This window comes from Staurois parvus, unplaced genomic scaffold (assembly GCF_062004578.1).
Source record: "Staurois parvus isolate SC_StPar_1 unplaced genomic scaffold, SC_StPar_1.0 ptg000034l, whole genome shotgun sequence".
Taxonomy (NCBI): Eukaryota; Metazoa; Chordata; class Amphibia; order Anura; family Ranidae; genus Staurois; species Staurois parvus.
In genome coordinates, this window is record NW_028317830.1 from 3,394,210 (window position 1) to 3,413,332 (window position 19,123).

A 19,123-nucleotide genomic window follows, 5' to 3' on the forward strand; every position below is an offset into this window, starting at 1 on the left:
ATCCCCCTTTATGTATTATACATGGAGATCATATCCCCCCTTATGTATTATACATGGAGATCATATCCCGCTTATGTATTATACATGGAGATCATATCCCCCTTATGTATTATACATGGAGATCATATCCCCCTTATATATTATACATGGAGATCATATCCCCCTTTATGTATTATACATGGAGATCATATCCCCCCTTATGTATTATACATGGTGATCATATCCCCCCTTATGTATTATACATGGAGATCATATCCCCCTTATGTATTATACATGGAGATCATATCCCCCCCTTATGTATTATATATGGAGATCATATCCCCCTTATGTATTATACATGGTGATCATATCCCCCCTTATGTATTATACATGGAGATCATATCCCCCCTTATGTATTATACATGGAGATCATATCCCCCTTATGTATTATACATGGAGATCATATCCCCCTTTATGTATTATACATGGAGATCATATCCCCCCCTTATGTATTATACATGGAAATGATATCCCCCCTTATATATTATACATGGAGATCATATCTCCCTTATGTATTATACATGGAGATCGTATCCCCCCCCCCTTATGTATTATACATGGAGATGATATCCCCCCTTATATATTATACATGGAGATCATATCCCCCTTATGTATTATACATGGAGATGATATCCCCCCTTATGTATTATAAATGGAGATCATATCCCCTCTTATGTATTTTTTTTTTTTTTTTTTTTTCCAAAAATCTCTTATGTATTATACATGGAGATCATATCCTCCCCTTATGTATTATACATGGAGATGATATCCCCCCTTATGTATTATACATGGAGATGATATCCCCCCTTATGTATTATACATGGAGATCATATCCACCCCTTATGTATTATACATGGAGATCATATCCCCCCTTATGTATTATACATGGAGATCATATCCCCCCTTATGTATTCTACATGGAGATCATATCCCCCTTATGTATTATACATGGAGATCATATCCCCCTTTATGTATTATACATGGAGATCATATCCCTCCTTATGTATTATACATGGAGATCATATCCCCCTTATGTATTATACATGGAGATCATATCCCCCCTTATGTATTATACATGGAGATGATATCCCCCCTTATATATTATACATGGAGATCATATCCCCCTTATGTATTATACATGGAGATCATATCCCCCCCTTATGTATTATACATGGAGATGATATCCCCCCTTATATATTATACATGGAGATCATATCCCCCTTATGTATTATACATGGAGATCATATCCCCTCTTATGTATTATACATGGAGATCATATCCCCTCTTATGTATTATACATGGAGATCATATCCCCCCCTTATGTATTATACATGGAGATCATATCCCCCTTATGTATTGTACATGGAGATCACATCCCCCCTTATGTATTATACATGGAGATCACATCCCCCCTTATGTATTATACATGGTGATCATATCCCCCCTTATGTATTATACATGGAGATCATATCCCCCTTATGTATTATACATGGTGATCATATCCCCCCCTTATGTATTATACATGGAGATCATATCCCCCCTTATGTATTATACATGGAGATCATATCCCCCCTTATGTATTATACATGGAGATCATATCCCCCCTTATGTATTATACATGGAGATCATATCCCCCCCCCCCTTATGTATTATACATGAAGATCATATCCCCCCTTATGTATTATACATGGAGATCATATCCCCCCTTATGTATTATACATGGTGATCATATCCCCCCTTATGTATTATACATGGAGATCATATCCCCCCTTATGTATTATACATGGAGATCATATCCCCCCTTATGTATTATACATGGAGATCATATCCCCCCCTTATGTATTATACATGGAGATCATATCCCCCTTATGTGTTATACATGGAGATCATATACCCCCCTTATGTATTATACATGGAGATCATATCCCCCCTTATGTATTATACATGGAGATCATATACCCCCCTTATGTATTATACATGGAGATCATATCCCCCCTTATGTATTATACATGGAGATCAGATCCCCCCTTATGTATTATACATGGGGATCATATCCCCCTTATGTATTATACATGGAGATCATATCCCCCCTTATGTATTGTACATGGAGATCATATACCCCCCTTATGTATTATACATGGAGATCATATCCCCCCTTATGTATTATACATGGAGATCATATCCCCCCTTATGTATTATACATGGAGATCATATCCCCCCTTATGTATTATACACGGAGATCATATCCCCCCTTATGTATTATACATGGAGATCATATCCCCCTTATGTATTATACATGGAGATCATATCCCCTCTTATGTATTATACATGAAGATCATATCCCCTCTTATGTATTATACATGGAGATCATATCCCCCCCTTATGTATTATACATGGAGATCATATCCCCCTTATGTATTGTACATGGAGATCACATCCCCCCTTATGTATTATACATGGAGATCACATCCCCCCTTATGTATTATACATGGTGATCATATCCCCCCTTATGTATTATACATGGAGATCATATCCCCCTTATGTATTATACATGGTGATCATATCCCCCTTATGTATTATACATGGAGATCATATCCCCCCTTATGTATTATACATGGAGATCATATCCCCCCTTATGTATTATACATGGAGATCATATCCCCTCTTATGTATTATACATGGAGATCATATCCCCTCTTATGTATTATACATGGAGATCATATCCCCCCCTTATGTATTATACATGGAGATCATATCCCCCCTTATGTATTATACATGGTGATCACATCCCCCCTTATGTATTATACATGGAGATCATATCCCCCTTATGTATTATACATGGAGATCATATCCCCCCCTTATGTATTATATATGGAGATCATATCCCCCCTTATGTATTATACATGGTGATCATATCCCCCCTTATGTATTATACATGGAGATCATATCCCCCTTATGTATTATACATGGAGATCATATCCCCCCTTATGTATTATACATGGAGATCATATCCCCCCTTATGTATTATACATGGAGATCATATCCCGCTTATGTATTATACATGGAGATCATATCCCCCTTATGTATTATACATGGAGATCATATCCCCCCTTATGTAATATACATGGAGATCATATCCCCCCTTATGTATTCCTTATGTATTATACATGGTGATCATATCCCCCCCTTATGTATTATACATGGAGATCATATCCCCCCTTATGTATTATACATGGAGATCATATCCCCCCTTATGTATTATACATGGAGATCATATCCCCCCTTATGTATTATACATGGAGATCATATCCCCCCCCTTATGTATTATACATGAAGATCATATCCCCCCTTATGTATTATACATGGAGATCATATCCCCCCTTATGTATTATACATGGTGATCATATCCCCCCTTATGTATTATACATGGAGATCATATCCCCCCTTATGTATTATACATGGAGATCATATCCCCCCTTATGTATTATACATGGAGATCATATCCCCCCCTTATGTGTTATACATGGAGATCATATCCCCCTTATGTGTTATACATGGAGATCATATACCCCCCTTATGTATTATACATGGAGATCATATCCCCCCTTATGTATTATACATGGAGATCATATCCCCCCTTATGTATTATACATGGGGATCATATCCCCCTTATGTATTATACATGGAGATCATATCCCCCCTTATGTATTATACACGGAGATCATATCCCCCCTTATGTATTATACATGGAGATCATATCCCCCTTATGTATTATACATGGAGATCATATCCCCCCTTATGTATTGTACATGGAGATCATATACCCCCCTTATGTATTATACATGGAGATCATATCCCCCCTTATGTATTATACATGGAGATCATATCCCCCCTTATGTATTATACATGGAGATCATATCCCCCCTTATGTATTATACATGGAGATCATATCCCCCTTATGTATTATACATGGAGATCATATACCCCCCTTATGTATTATACATGGAGATCATATCCCCCCTTATGTATTATTTATGGAGATCATATCCCCCCTTATGTATTATACATGGAGATCATATCCCCCTTATGTATTATACATGGAGATCATATCCCCCTTATGTATTATACATGGAGATCATATCCCCCCCTTATGTATTATACATGGAGATCATATCCCCCCTTATGTATTATACATGGAGATCATATCCCCCTTATGTATTATACATGGAGATCATATCCCCCCTTATGTAATATACATGGAGATCATATCCCCCCTTATGTATTATACACGGAGATCATATCCCCCTTATGTATTATACATGGAGATCATATCCCCCCTTATGTATTATACATGGAGATCATATCCCCCCTTATGTATTATACATGGAGATCATATCCCCCCTTATGTATTATACATGGAGATCATATCCCCCCTTATGTATTATATATGGAGATCATATCCCCCTTATGTATTATACATGGAGATCATATCCCCCCTTATGTATTATACATGGAGATCATATCCCCCCTTATGTATTATACATGGAGATCATATCCCCCCTTATGTATTATACATGGAGATCATATCCCCCTTATGTATTATACATGGAGATCATATACCCCCTTATGTATTATACATGGTGATCATATCCCCCCTTATGTATTATACATGGTGATCATATCCCCCCTTATGTATTATACATGGAGATCATATCCCCCTTATGTATTATACATGGAGATCATATCCCCCTTATGTATTATACATGGAGATCATATCCCCCCCTTATGTATTATATATGGAGATCATATCCCCCCTTATGTATTATACATGGAGATCATATCCCCCCTTATGTATTATACATGGAGATCATATCCCCCCTTATGTATTATACATGGAGATCATATCCCTCTTATGTATTATACATGGAGATCATATCCCCCCTTATGTATTATACATGGAGATCATATCCCCCCTTATGTATTATACACGGAGATCATATCCCCCCTTATGTATTATACATGGAGATCATATCCCCCCTTATGTATTATACATGGAGATCATATCCCCCCTTATGTATTATACATGGAGATCATATCCCCCCTTATGTATTATACATGGAGATCATATCCCCCCTTATGTATTATATATGGAGATCATATCCCCCTTATGTATTATACATGGAGATCATATCCCCCCCTTATGTATTATACATGGAGATCATATCCCCCTTATGTATTATACATGGAGGTCATATCCCCCCTTATGTATTATACATGGAGATCATATCCCCCCTTATGTATTATACATGGAGATCATATCCCCCCTTATGTATTATACATGGAGATCATATCCCCGTTTAATCTCCTCTTCTCCCTAGAGAATAAATTCAGTTCCTCTAATCTTTCCTTATAGCTGATCTCCTCCATGCCTTGTATCAGTTTGGTTGCCCTTCTCTGTACTTTCTCCAGTTCCCCAATGTTCTTTTTGTGAATTGGTGCCCAAAACTGAACTGCATATTCCAGATGAGGTCTTACTAAAGATTTGTATGGGGGGAGGAGGTAATATGATATATCTCTCTCTCTGCAGTTTATACCTATTTTAATACAATTCCCCCAGTTGTACCCCCCCCCCCTAGTATGTATGATGCATATTCTTAGCCCCCAAGTGCAGAACCTTACATTTATCACCATTAACCCTCATTGGCCCCATAGCCCCCCAATCACACAGAGCATTGAGGTCGGCTTGTAAGTTGGAGACATCCTGTAAGGACGTTATTCCCGGCACAGCTTGGTGTCATCTGCAAAGACTGAAATGGGATTTATAATCTCACACCCCATATTGTTTATAAATATATTAAAAAGTAAGGGTCCCAACACCGAACCTTGGGGTACCCCACTAATAACCCTGAACCTTGGGGTACCCCACTAATAACACTGCACCTTGGGGTACCCCACTAATCACACTGAACCTTGGGGTACCCCACTGATGACCTCAGAACATTCAGAGTATGAATCATTAACAACTACTTTTTGAATATGATCTTTTAACCAATTTTCTATCCATTTACATTCAGATTTTTCCAACCCGTAGACTTTACCTTACACATTAGCTGTGTGTGGGGAATTGTGTTAAAAGCTTTTGCAAAATCCAAGTATACCACGTCCACCGCCACCCCTCTGTTCGAGTATACCACGTCCACAGCCACTCCTCTGTCCACGTATACCTCATCCACAGCCACCCCTGTGTTCAAGTATACCACATCCACCGCCACCCCTCTGTCCACGTATACCTCGTCCACCGCCACCCCTCTGTTCAAGTATACCGCATCCACCGCCACCCTTCTGTCCATGTATAACTCGTCCATTGCCACCCCTCTGTCCAAGTATACCAAATACAGTGCCACCCCTCTGTCCACGTATATCTCGTCCACCGCCACCCCTCTGTTCAAGTATACCACATCCACCGCCACCCCTCTGTCCACGTATACCTCGTCCACAGCCGCCCCTCTGTTCAAGTATACCCCATCCACCGCCACTCCGCTGTCCACATATACCTCATCCATCGCCACCCCTCTGTCCAAGTATACCACATCCACCGCCACCACTCTGTCCACGTATACCTCGTCCACCGACACCCCTCTGTCCAAGTATACCAAATCCAGTACCACCCCTCTGTCCACGTATTCCTCGTCCACTGCCACCCTTCTGTCCAAGTTTACCACATCCAGCGCCACCCATCTGTCCACGTATATCCTATCCACCGTCACCCCTCTGTTCAAGTATACCACATCCACCGCCACCCCTCTATCCACGTATACCTCGTCCACCGCTACCCCTCTGTCCAAGTATACCACATCCACCGCCACCCATCTGTCCACGTATACCTCATCCACAGCCAGCCCTGTGTTCAACTATACCCCATCCACCGCCACTCCGCTGTCCACATATACCTCGCTCATCGCCACCCCTCTGTCTAAGTATACCACATCCACCGCCCCCCCCCCCTCTGTCCACGTATACCTCGTCTACCGCCACCCCTCTGTTTATGTGTATCACATCCACCGCCACCCCTCTGTCCACGTATACCTCGTCCATCGCCACCCCTCTGTCCAAGTATACCAAATCCAGTGCCACCCCTCTGTCCACATATACCTCGTCCACTGCCACCCTTCTGTCCAAGTATACCACATCCAGCGCCACCCATCTGTCAACGTATATCTCATCCAGCGCCACCCATCTGCCCAAGTATACCACGTCCACCGCCACTCCTCTGTCCAAGTATACCTCGTCCACCACCACCTCTCTGTCCAAGGTTTTGCTCATCCCCTCTTAAAAAGAAATCAGATTTGTTTGACAGCTTCTGTCTTTCATTAATCCATGCTGTCTGTTGCTTACAATATTTTTTTCCAGCAAGAACTCCTCTCTGTGTCTTTTATTAAACTCTCCAGTATCTTCCCAACTATAGAGTTAAACTAACAGGTCGATAATTACTTGGTAGAGTGATGTGACATCCATACCGATATGTTGCTTAGTATATTTGTAATATTAAGCGATTAAGGGGGTGAGTTGAGAAGTAAAAATAGATCTGGGTGTCATCAGCATAGAGGTGGTATTGGAAACCATGGAAGGTTATCAACTGGCCCAGGGAAGAGGTATAGAGAGAGAAGAGGAAGGGCCCAAGGATGGAGCCTTGGGGTACCCCAACAGAAAGAGGAAGTGGTGTGGAAGAGATGGTATTGTATGTGATACTGAAAGTGCACAGAGATAAATAGGAGGCAAATCAGGAAACAGAGGAGTCACGGAGGCCAATGCAGTGGAGTTTGTTGAGGAGAACTGGGTGGTCAACTGTGTTAAAGACAGCATAAAAGTCTAAGAATTTGAGTATGGAGCACTGGTCATTGGTTTTAGCAGTTAGCAGGTCATTGGTGAGTTTTAATAGGGCATTTGTGGTGGAATGTTGTGGGCAAAAATCGGACTGTAGGTGATCGAGAAGGTTGAAGTTAATATATATATAATAACTCATGTTGAGGTCCAGGTGGGGTCCAGTGAGGGTTTTTTATCTATGAGATTGACCAGCGCATGTTTGAGCAGGGAGGGAAAGGTACCCAAGGAGAGGGGAGGTTAAAGATGTGGGTTACAGAGTTTAGGATGGAGCAGGAAGGTGGTCACAGTAATTGTGAGGGGACAGGTGGTGAGGTTGGCAGCAGAAAGGAGTTAAGCAACTTCCTCATTTGTAACAGGGTCAAAGGTGGAACGTTTTGTGGGATTTGGTGTGTTGGTGGGGGGGGGGGAAGCTGAATATCTTATCACAAATTGTGTCTATTTTGTTTTTGAAATGATTACCAATCTCTTGGGCAGTAAGCAAGTTGGTGGCTGGAGGCAGTGGGGAGTGAAGTAAGGAATTCAAGGGTAGAAAAGAGTTGACAAGGTTTGGATGAAATGTTCTGATGAGAGTGGGGTAGTAGGTTTGTTTAGCAGAGTGCAGGCAGGAGTTTGAGAAGGGCAGATTTGTAGAGGGTGGAGTCTTGCAGGGATTTAGTTTTATGCCACCTCACTCAAGAGCACGACTGAGTCTCTTGAGACTTCTAGTGTTGTCTGTTTTCCAGGGTTGTAGCAGGAGAGCCCGGGTTCTGGGTGTAGAAAGAGGAGAGAGTGTGTCCATGATGACAGTATGTTGTTGTAGGCAGAAGTGACCAGGTCTGGGCAGGACAGGGGAGTGATTCTATCATAAAGGCAGTCAGTAGCGGGATAAAGAAGGGAAGGGTTGAGGTGGCGAAGGTTCCTGTGGGTAACCATTTGCAAGTTGGAGGCATGGGATGTAAGAGACAGGGAGAGTGTGAAACTGATAAGGGTGTGATCAGAGAGAGGAAAAGGGATGTTAGAGGGGTTACAGGAGTGCAGAGGTGGGAGAAAATTAGGTTGAGGGTGTCAGCATTGGAGTGAGTGGTGGTTTGTGTCATTGTATTAGGTTAAAAAAAGAGGTTGGTTGAGTAGTTGAAAAGTGGCTGTAGTGTTAATATTGATTGGAATATCACCGAGGATGATGGTGGGTACTTCAGAGGTAAAATCGAGAAAACGTGACACAGGGCTGGGAGGCCAGTAAATTACTACAATCCTCAGACAAACTAGAGAAAAAAGACAGAAGCAGTGAACAACTCGGCCTCCTTTTTGTCCACTGGGTCTGGGTGAGTCCACAGGAGGTCACCATGGGAGCAGATAGCTGGAGAGGCCATGTCAAATTCCTGGAGCCAGGTTTCAGTACTAGCAAGTAGATTGAGGGTGTTGTAGAGGAAAAAGACATTGACAGAGGACAGTTTGTTATAGACTGAGCGGGTATTCTATAGAGGGAAAGCAAAAAGGAGCCTTAAGTGTCCATTTAATCATTTTTGTTAGCAAGCTTGTCTCTGTTAAAGACATTAGAGATGAGCGAATCGAACCAGGCGAAGTGGAATTCGATTCGAATTTCAGGAAAAATTTGATTCGCGTCGAATCCGAATATTAGCCTACTTTGGTTGCGCGAATCGGATTTTTCCCGATCAGCCGGCAAAAGTGTCCCTGCAGAGAGCTCCGCTATTTCTGACAGTTCTCTGACAGTTCCTTCACATGTACAGCGGTTGAAACATTGTATCTATTTGTTTCCATTTAGGATACAGATGTTTTTATTCGGAAACAGATACAATGTTTCAACCTCTGTAAATGTGAAGGAACTGTCTGAGAACTGTCAGAAATAGAGGAGCTCTGCAGATACACTTAGCGGAGCTCTGCAGATACACTTTTTGCCGGTTTGGAATTCTTCTTATTTTCATCCTACTTCTTCTTCTTCTTCTTCTTCTTCTTCTTCTTCTTCATCCTCATCCTCAGAAGAAGAAGAAGAGGATGAGGATGAAGAAGAAGAAGTAGGATGAAAATAAGAAGAATTCCAAGCCGGCAAAAAGTGTATCTGCAGAGCTCCTCTATTTCTGACAGTTCTCTGACATAGAACTGTCAGAAATAGAGGAGCTCTGCAGATACACTTTTTGCCGGCTTGGAATTCTTCTTATTTTCATCCTACTTCTTCATCCTCATCCTCTTCTTCTTCTGAGGATGAGGATGAAGAAGAAGAAGAAGAAGAAGAAGAAGTAGGATGAAAATAAGAAGAATTCCAAGCCGGCAAAAAGTGTATCTGCAGAGCTCCTCTAAGTGTATCTGCAGAATAGAGGAGCTCTGCAGATACACTTTTTGCCGGCTTGGAATTCTTCTTATTTTCATCCTACTTCTTCTTCTTCTTCTTCCTCTTCATCCTCATCCTCTTCTTCTTCTTCTGAGGATGAGGATGAAGAAGAAGAAGAAGAAGTAGGATGAAAATAAGAAGAATTCCAAGCCGGCAAAAAGTGTATCTGCAGAGCTCCTCTATTCTGCAGATACACTTAGAGGAGCTCTGCAGATACACTTTTTGCCGGCTTGGAATTCTTCTTATTTTCATCCTACTTCTTCTTCTTCTTCTTCTTCATCCTCATCCTCAGAAGAAGAGGATGAGGATGAGGATGAAGAAGAAGAAGTAGGATGAAAATAAGAAGAATTCCAAGCCGGCAAAAAGTGTATCTGCAAAGCTCCGCTAAGTGTATCTGCAGAGCTCCGCTATTTCTGACAGTTCTCTGAAATTCCCTCCATACAGCGGTTGAAACATTGTATCTATTTGTTTCCATTTATGGAAACAAATAGATACAATGTTTCAACCGCTGTATGGAGTGAATGTCACAGAACTGTCAGAAATAGGCTATTTCTGACAGTTCTGTGACATTCCCTCCATACAGCGGTTGAAACATTGTATCTATTTGTTTCCATTTATGGAATTCCAAGCCGGCAAAAAGTGTATCTGCACAGCTCCGCTAAGTGTATCTGGAGTGAATGTCACAGAACTGTCAGAAATAGGCTATTTCTGACAGTTCTCTGACATTCACTCCATACAGCAGTTGAAACATAGCCTATGTTTCAACCGCTGTATCTATCTGCAGAGCTCCACTAAGTGTATCTGCAGAGCTCCGCTATTTCTGACAGTTCTCTGACATTCACTCCATACAGCGGTTGAAACATTGTATCTATTTGTTTCCATTTATGGAAACAAATCGATACAATGTTTCAACCGCTGTATGGAGTGAATGTCAGAGAACTGTCAGGAATAGCGGAGCTCTGCAGATACACTTAGCGGAGCTCTGCAGATACACTTTTTGCCGGCTTGGAATTCTTCTTATTTTCATCCTACTTCTTCTTCTTCTTCTTCATCCTCATCCTCAGAAGAAGAAGAAGAGGATGAGAATGAAGAAGAAGAAGAAGAAGTAGGATGAAAATAAGAAGAATTCCAAGCCGGCAAAAAGTGTATCTGCAGAGCTCCGCTAAGTGTATCTGCAGAGCTCCGCTAAGAAATAGCGGAGCTCTGCAGATGCACTTTTTGCCGGCTTGGAATTCTCCTTCTTCTCATCCTTCTTCTTCTTCTCGTCCTTCTTCTTCTTCTCATCCTTCTCCTTCTTCTCATCCTTCTCCTTCTTCTCATCCTTCTTCTTCTTCTCATCCTTCTCCTTCTTCTCATCCTTCTTCTTCTCATCCTTCTCCTTCTTCTCATCCTTCTTCTCATCCTTCTCCTTCTTCTCATCCTTCTTCTCATCCTTCTTCTCATCCTTCTCCTTCTTCTCATCCTTCTCCTTCTTCTCATCCTTCTCCTTCTTCTCATCCTTCTCCTTCTTCTCATCCTTCTCCTTCTCCTTCTTCTCATCCTTCTCCTTCTTCTCATCCTTCTCCTTCTCCTTCTTCTCATCCTTCTCCTTCTTCTCATCCTTCTCCTTCTTCTCATCCTTCTCCTTCTCCTTCTTCTCATCCTTCTCCTTCTTCTCATCCTTCTCCTTCTTCTCATCCTTCTCCTTCTTCTCATCCTTCTCCTTCTCCTTCTTCTCATCCTTCTCCTTCTCCATCTTCTCATCCTTCTCCTTCTCCTTCTTCTCATCCTTCTCCTTCTCCTTCTTCTCATCCTTCTCCTTCTTCTCATCCTTCTTCTCATCCTTCTCCTTCTTCTCATCCTTCTCCTTCTTCTCATCCTTCTTCTTCTTCTCATCCTTCTTCTTCTCATCCTTCTCCTTCTTCTCATCCTTCTTCTCATCCTTCTCCTTCTTCTCATCCTTCTTCTCACCCTTCTTCTCATCCTTCTCCTTCTTCTCATCCTTCTCCTTCTTCTCATCCTTCTCCTTCTCCTTCTTCTCATCCTTCTCCTTCTTCTCATCCTTCTCCTTCTCCTTCTTCTCATCCTTCTCCTTCTCCTTCTTCTCATCCTTCTCCTTCTCCTTCTTCTCATCCTTCTCCTTCTTCTCATCCTTCTCCTTCTCCTTCTTCTCATCCTTCTCCTTCTTCTCATCCTTCTCCTTCTCCATCTTCTCATCCTTCTCCTTCTCCTTCTTCTCATCCTTCTCCTTCTCCTTCTTCTCATCCTTCTCCTTCTTCTCATCCTTCTCCTTCTCATCCTTCTCCTTCTCCTTCTTCTCATCCTTCTCCTTCTCCTTCTTCTCATCCTTCTCCTTCTCATCCTTCTCCTTCTCCTTCTTCTCATCCTTCTCCTTCTCCTTCTTCTCATCCTTCTCCTTCTCCATCTTCTCATCCTTCTCCTTCTCCTTCTTCTCATCCTTCTCCTTCTCCTTCTTCTCATCCTTCTCCTTCTTCTCATCCTTCTCCTTCTTCTCATCCTTCTCCTTCTCCTTCTTCTCATCCTTCTCCTTCTCCTTCTCCTTCCTCATCTCCAAGGGCATTTAAATTAAAGGTACAGTGTTCTGCACTAATTTAAAGGCTCTCTGAAGCCTAGAAACCCTTTTTATAAGTTAACTTCGTAGCAAATAAATTCGCATCAAATCGAATTTCTTCCTGAAATTCGGCGAATCAGCCGAATCAAATTTTTGAATAATTCGCTCATCTCTAAAAGACATTAACCGCAAAAACACTTCTAGTACACAGCACAATATATAGATCATTGTTTCTACAGTCAGGTCCATAAATATTGGGACATCGACACAATTCTAACATTTTTGGCTCTTTACACCACCACAATGGATTTGAAATGAAACAAACAAGATGTGTTTTAATTGCAGACTGTCAGCTTTAATATGAGGATATTTACATCTAAATCAGGTGAACGGTGTAGGAATTACAACAGTTTGCATATGTGCCTCCCACTTGTTAAGGGACCAAAAGTAATGGGACAGAATAATAATCATAAATCAAACTTTCACTTTTTAATACTTGGTTTCATATCCTTTGCAGTCAATTACAGCCTGAAGTGTGGAACGCATAGACATCACCAGACGCTGGGTTTCATCCCTGGTGATGCTCTGCCAGGCCTCTACTGTTCCTGCTTGTTCTTGGGGCGTTTTACCTTCAGTTTTGTCTTCAGCAAGTGAAATGCTCAATCGGATTCAGGTCAGGTGATTGACTTGGCCATTGGATAACATTCCACTTCTTTCCCTTAAAAAACTCTTTGGTTGCTTTTGCAGTCTGCTTTGGGTCATTGTCCATCTGCACTGTGAAGCGTCCAATGAGTTGTGAAGCATTTGGCTGAATATGAGCCGATAATATTCCCGAAACACTTCACAATTCATCCGGCTGCTTTTGTCAGCAGTCACATCATCAATAAATACAAGAGAAGCAGTTCCATTGGCAGCCATACATGCCCACGCCATGACACTACCACCACCATGATCACTGATGAGGTGGTATGCTTAGGATCATGAGCAGTTCCTTCTCCATACTCTTCTCTTCCCATCACTCTGGTACAAGTTGATGTCGGTCTCATCTCTCCATAGGATGTTGTTCCAGAACTGTGAAGGCTTTTTTAGATGTTGTTTGGCAAACTCTAATCTGGCCTTCATGTTTTTGAGGCTCACCAATGGTTTCTATCTTGTGGTGAACCCTCTGTATTCACTCTGGTGAAGTCTTCTCTTGATTGGTGACTTTGACACACATGCACCTACCTCCTGGAGAGTGTTCCTGATCTGGCCAACGGTTGTGGAGGGTGCTTTCTTCACCAGGGAAAGAATTCTTCGGTCATCCACCACAGTTGTTTTCCGTGGTCTTCCGGGTCTTTTGGTGTTGCTGAGCTCACCGGTGCGTTCCTTCTTTTTAAGAATGTTCCAAACAGTTGTTTTGGCCACGCCTAATGTTTTTGCTATCTCTCTGATGGGTTTGTTTTGTTTTTTCAGCCTAATGATGGCTTCACTGATAGTGACAGCTCTTTGGATCTCATCTTGAGAGTTGACAGCAACAGATTCCAAATGCAAATAGCACACTTGAAATGAACTCTGGACCTTTTATCTGCTCATTGTAATTGGGATAATGAGGGAATAACACACACCTGGCCATGGAACAGCTGAGAAGCCAATTGTCCCATTACTTTTGGTCCCTTAACAAGTGGGAGGCACATATGCAAACTGTTGTAATTCCTACACCGTTCACCTGATTGGGATGTAAATACCCTCAAATTAAAGCTAACAGTCTGCAGTTAAAGCACATCTTGTTCGTTTCATTTCAAATCCATTGTGGTGGTGTATAGAGCCAAAAATGTTAGAATTATGTTGATGTCCCAATATTTATGGACCTGACTGTATATATTATAATTATTAATATGTCATAGGTAAGGCATGCAGCCAACTGGGTGTTACTATGGAGGTGATATTTTGTGGATGGCATGAAACCAATACATACATGTAGAGGAAATTGTAGAATTTGTTGGGTTTGGATGTCCAGCGCTAGAAGCTTTTATCAGAAATTCTTCAACCATTGAAAAATGTAATCTGCTTGCACACAACCCCTCCCCCCAAACTGAATGACATTGTTTGAATATTACACTTACAAATGTTTGATAACTAAATGCATTTATTCGCCTTGTTTTCAATGTTTAAATGTATTTAAATTGTATCTATTTGTTTTTCCTTAAATTTTTTAGGAAACACATTTACATTTGAAAAGAATCCAATATATAAGTCTTACTATGACTATTACTACTATGACTACTATTACTACTATGATGTTGCTTTTCTAAGTTCCCATTTGGTAAAAAGTCCGGCTGCAGGATCCTGGACTCTGAACGCTCAGGGGAATTTAACACTTTCTGTTCAAATATTAGGATTTACTGGTAAGTTCTATCATCTCGGTGTATATGAATATTTCTGACTCTGACAGGTCCTCTTCTATGACTTGTCTAATGGAGTTATTCTTGATATTTGGATAATGTTAAATTCACACCAGATTTCATGGATGTGCTAAATCCAGGACATATATAAATCTAGATTTTGGTATTTTTGGCAGTTCAGATTCCCAAATGACTTCTGGGAGCCATGTGACCTCCATTGAGCCAATCGTTTTTGTTGTGATGCCCCTCCCAGAGACCATCTCTCCCCACTGTGGTAGAGTGAAATGGAATGAAGTAGTGATGGTTTGAACACCCCCCTGTTCAGTACGCAGTTGAACATTCAAATTTATCGAAAGCTCAACCGCGAACTTCGAACCGGGACAAATTACTGAGCGGTATCTTCCTGCATCTGAGTATGAGGTAAGATACCGCTCAGCTATCCAATCCGGAATGAGTTCTATGATGAAGTCACGCGGTATTTTAGTATGAGACATTCATTCATGTTTTAGCTGTAGGTCAGGTACACCACTGACAGCCGAATGTCAAAACAATTGCTGATATTGCCCCATGATTAAAACATTGAAAAAAAATGGTGTGGAGTCCCCCCTCCCATCCATACAAAGCTCTTTGTGTCTGGTATGGATTTTGAGGGGAACCCCCACACCAAATTTTTTTCTAAAATGGCGTGGGGGTCCCCTCAAAATCTATACTGCTCGGCAGGTAAGGGGGGGACAAGTGTGGTTGTAGAGGTCTGTGAGCTGGGGGCTTATTGGAATCGGCCCCCCATGTGAATGAGTATGGGGTACATAGTACCGTTACCCATTCACAGAAAAAAAAAAATAGTAAAAAAAGACAGGAAACTGACCTTGACAAGTCTTTTAATAAAAACAAGAATAAAAAAAGTCCCCCAAAGTAGATGAAAAATCAATCATGATGTCCGCCACCACCGCCAACCCAAAAAAAGAAAAATAAAAGCTCCGCTCTCCACTCTGGCTCCCCCATCTGACAGCTGAGCCGGGATAACAATTCTTAAATACTGTCATGACATCACAAGGGGGAGGGGTCACCCCCACCCTTTTTTGACATCATCAGCAAAATTATACCTCCCCAGAAAACATAGATCCCCCACTAGCATCAACAGACCCTCCAGCACACCCCAGAATCACTTGCCATTGACATACATTCAGTGCTGGAGGTATGTGTTCCCCGAGGTTCCCACTGAAACAAGTCCTGGTTTTTCCACTGCTGGCAATGTTCAACCTTCTCAAATTCCACTGTAACTTACCTACTTATTATCTTCTATTCTGTGGAAGGAAATCCTCACAGACTGAATATACAGATCACTGAATACACCGATCACTGAATACACCGATCACTGAATACACCGATCACTGAATACACCGATCACTGAATATACCGATCACTGAATACACCGATCACTGAATACACCGATCACTGAATATACCGATCACTGAATACACCGATCACTGAATACACCGATCACTGAATACACCGATCACTGAATACACCGATCACTGAATACACCGATCACTGAATATACCGATCACTGAATACACCGATCACTGAATATACCGATCACTGAATATACCGATCACTGAATACACCGATCAGTGAATATACCGATCACTGAATACACCGATCAGTGAATATACTGATCACTGAATACACCGATCACTGAATACACCGATCACTGAATATACCGATCACTGAATACACCGATCACTGAATACACCGATCACTGAATATACCGATCACTGAATACACCGATCACTGAATACACCGATCACTGAATACACCGATCACTGAATATACCGATCACTGAATACACCGATCACTGAATACACCGATCACTGAATACACCGATCACTGAATACACCGATCACTGAATATACCGATCACTGAATACACCGATCACTGAATACACCGATCACTGAATATACCGATCACTGAATATACCGATCACTGAATATACCGATCACTGAATACACCGATCACTGAATATACCGATCACTGAATACACCGATCACTGAATATACCGATCACTGAATACACCGATCACTGAATACACCGATCACTGAATACACCGATCACTGAACACACCGATCACTGAATATACCGATCACTGAATACACCGATCACTGAATACACCGATCACTGAATACACCGATCACTGAATACACCGATCACTGAATACACCGATCACTGAATATACCGATCACTGAATATACCGATCACTGAATATACCGATCACTGAATATACCGATCACTGAATACACCGATCACTGAATATACCGATCACTGAATATACCGATCACTGAATATACCGATCACTGAATACACCGATCACTGAATACACCGATCACTGAATATATGTTTCTAAAGCATCCTGTAGAGTGAAATGTGGGCGATGTATTGTTGGCAGATTGTAAACAAGTTCTGTATAATGATTGTTGTCAGAAAATGTCACTTTATCAGGAATGATGATTTGCTGATTGCAACAGATGTGTGCCAAGAAATGAAATCTAATGTTCTTCTTTTTACTTTTTTTTTGTAGAGTCGGACAAATCAGGTAAGATCGATATATATTATATTTTTGTAAATATTACAGTTCTGTTATCTTTGTGTTATGTGTAGAGATCGCTGGTCTGTGGATGGAATTAGACGTGCAGAATGGGAATATGGGTTTAGTTTCAGATCAATTTGTTAAGTTACTAATTTAGTTTTGTTGCATTCGTAATGAAATTGTTTTGTTTTGTTTTCTTTGGTTTTGTTTATTTGGTTTAGTCCAGATTCAAATTTTTTTCCAATAGCTTTAAAGTATTTGAATTGAATTTGAATCAAAAATATTGAATTGATTTGAATTCATTGTGAAGAATAGCTGATTGTTAAGTAGCGGGGCATCCTTGACAACAATGACTCCTCTGCTGACCTTCCCCGCTGACAGCAGAATATAAACAAACCAGTGCCGGCATTACATAAAAAAAAACAGCATGACCCCCCCAGATCCGCACCAGACCCTTATCATGAAGCCCAGCAAGTCGGGAAAAGGGGGGAAAAGCCAGAACCCCCCCCCAAACCATATTAGGCCACGTCCCTCAACACATGCATCAAAGCACCCCCTCCATGTTGGGGGCATTTGGCCTGGTATAGTTCGGGGATCTCACTCCCCCCCCCCTTTTTCTGACCTGCCAGGCTGCATGCTTGGATAAGGGTCTGATATGGATTTTGGGGGACCCCACACCATTTTTTATAAAAGTTTGGTGTGAAGTTCCCCTTAAAATCCATAGCAGACCCGAAGAACCTGGTAAGGATTGGGGGGGATGCTGTTTTTTTTTTTATCTTGATGCTGGCAATTATTTTGTTTACATTCGTATTCCCCTCTGACAGCAGGAGAGTCGAGGTTCTTCAGGACGACACGGACATCCGGTCCCTGACAACCAGCTACTATGGATAACAAAACAAATTCCAACTAATTTCATATATTTTCGGCATTCTTTTTTTATTATTCTTCAATGCTATTCCAATCCAAATACACAAAACGAATGTTGAAGATACAAAACATATTTCGGAATTTGTTTCTTATCTTCGGCATTTGTTTTGCAGGTTTGGAATGGCATTACAATTAAAAAACAAACGTGGAGGTCCCACCCCAATCTCTACCAGGCCCTTCGGGGCCAAGGTGCTTTGGGCACGTGGTATGGTATGGATCAGAAGGGGGGGAGCTCGCTTGTCCCCCCCTTTCTTTTCCTGACCTGCCGGGCTGCGTGCTTGAATAAGGGTCTGGTAGGAATTTGGGGTGGGCATTTTTTTTATTTTAGAGGGGAGTTACCCTTAAAATCCATATCCAAACTGAAAAGGTCTGTATCGATTTGGGGGACCTACATGCTGTTTTTTTAATTCATGCCATCACTGGATTATTTA

General features: G+C 41.4%; 1 protein-coding gene across 1 annotated transcript in view; it reads left to right on the forward strand.

Moving 5' to 3' along the window:
- Nucleotides 1-19,123, forward strand: part of LOC149470711 (uromodulin-like) — a 100,064-nt gene that overhangs the window by 39,612 nt on the left and 41,329 nt on the right. The window contains exons 8-9 of the mRNA XM_089661634.1: nucleotides 14,996-15,184; nucleotides 17,757-17,771. Coding sequence (XP_089517760.1) covers nucleotides 14,996-15,184; nucleotides 17,757-17,771 — 204 coding nt within the window. The remainder of the gene's footprint in view (nucleotides 1-14,995; nucleotides 15,185-17,756; nucleotides 17,772-19,123) is intronic.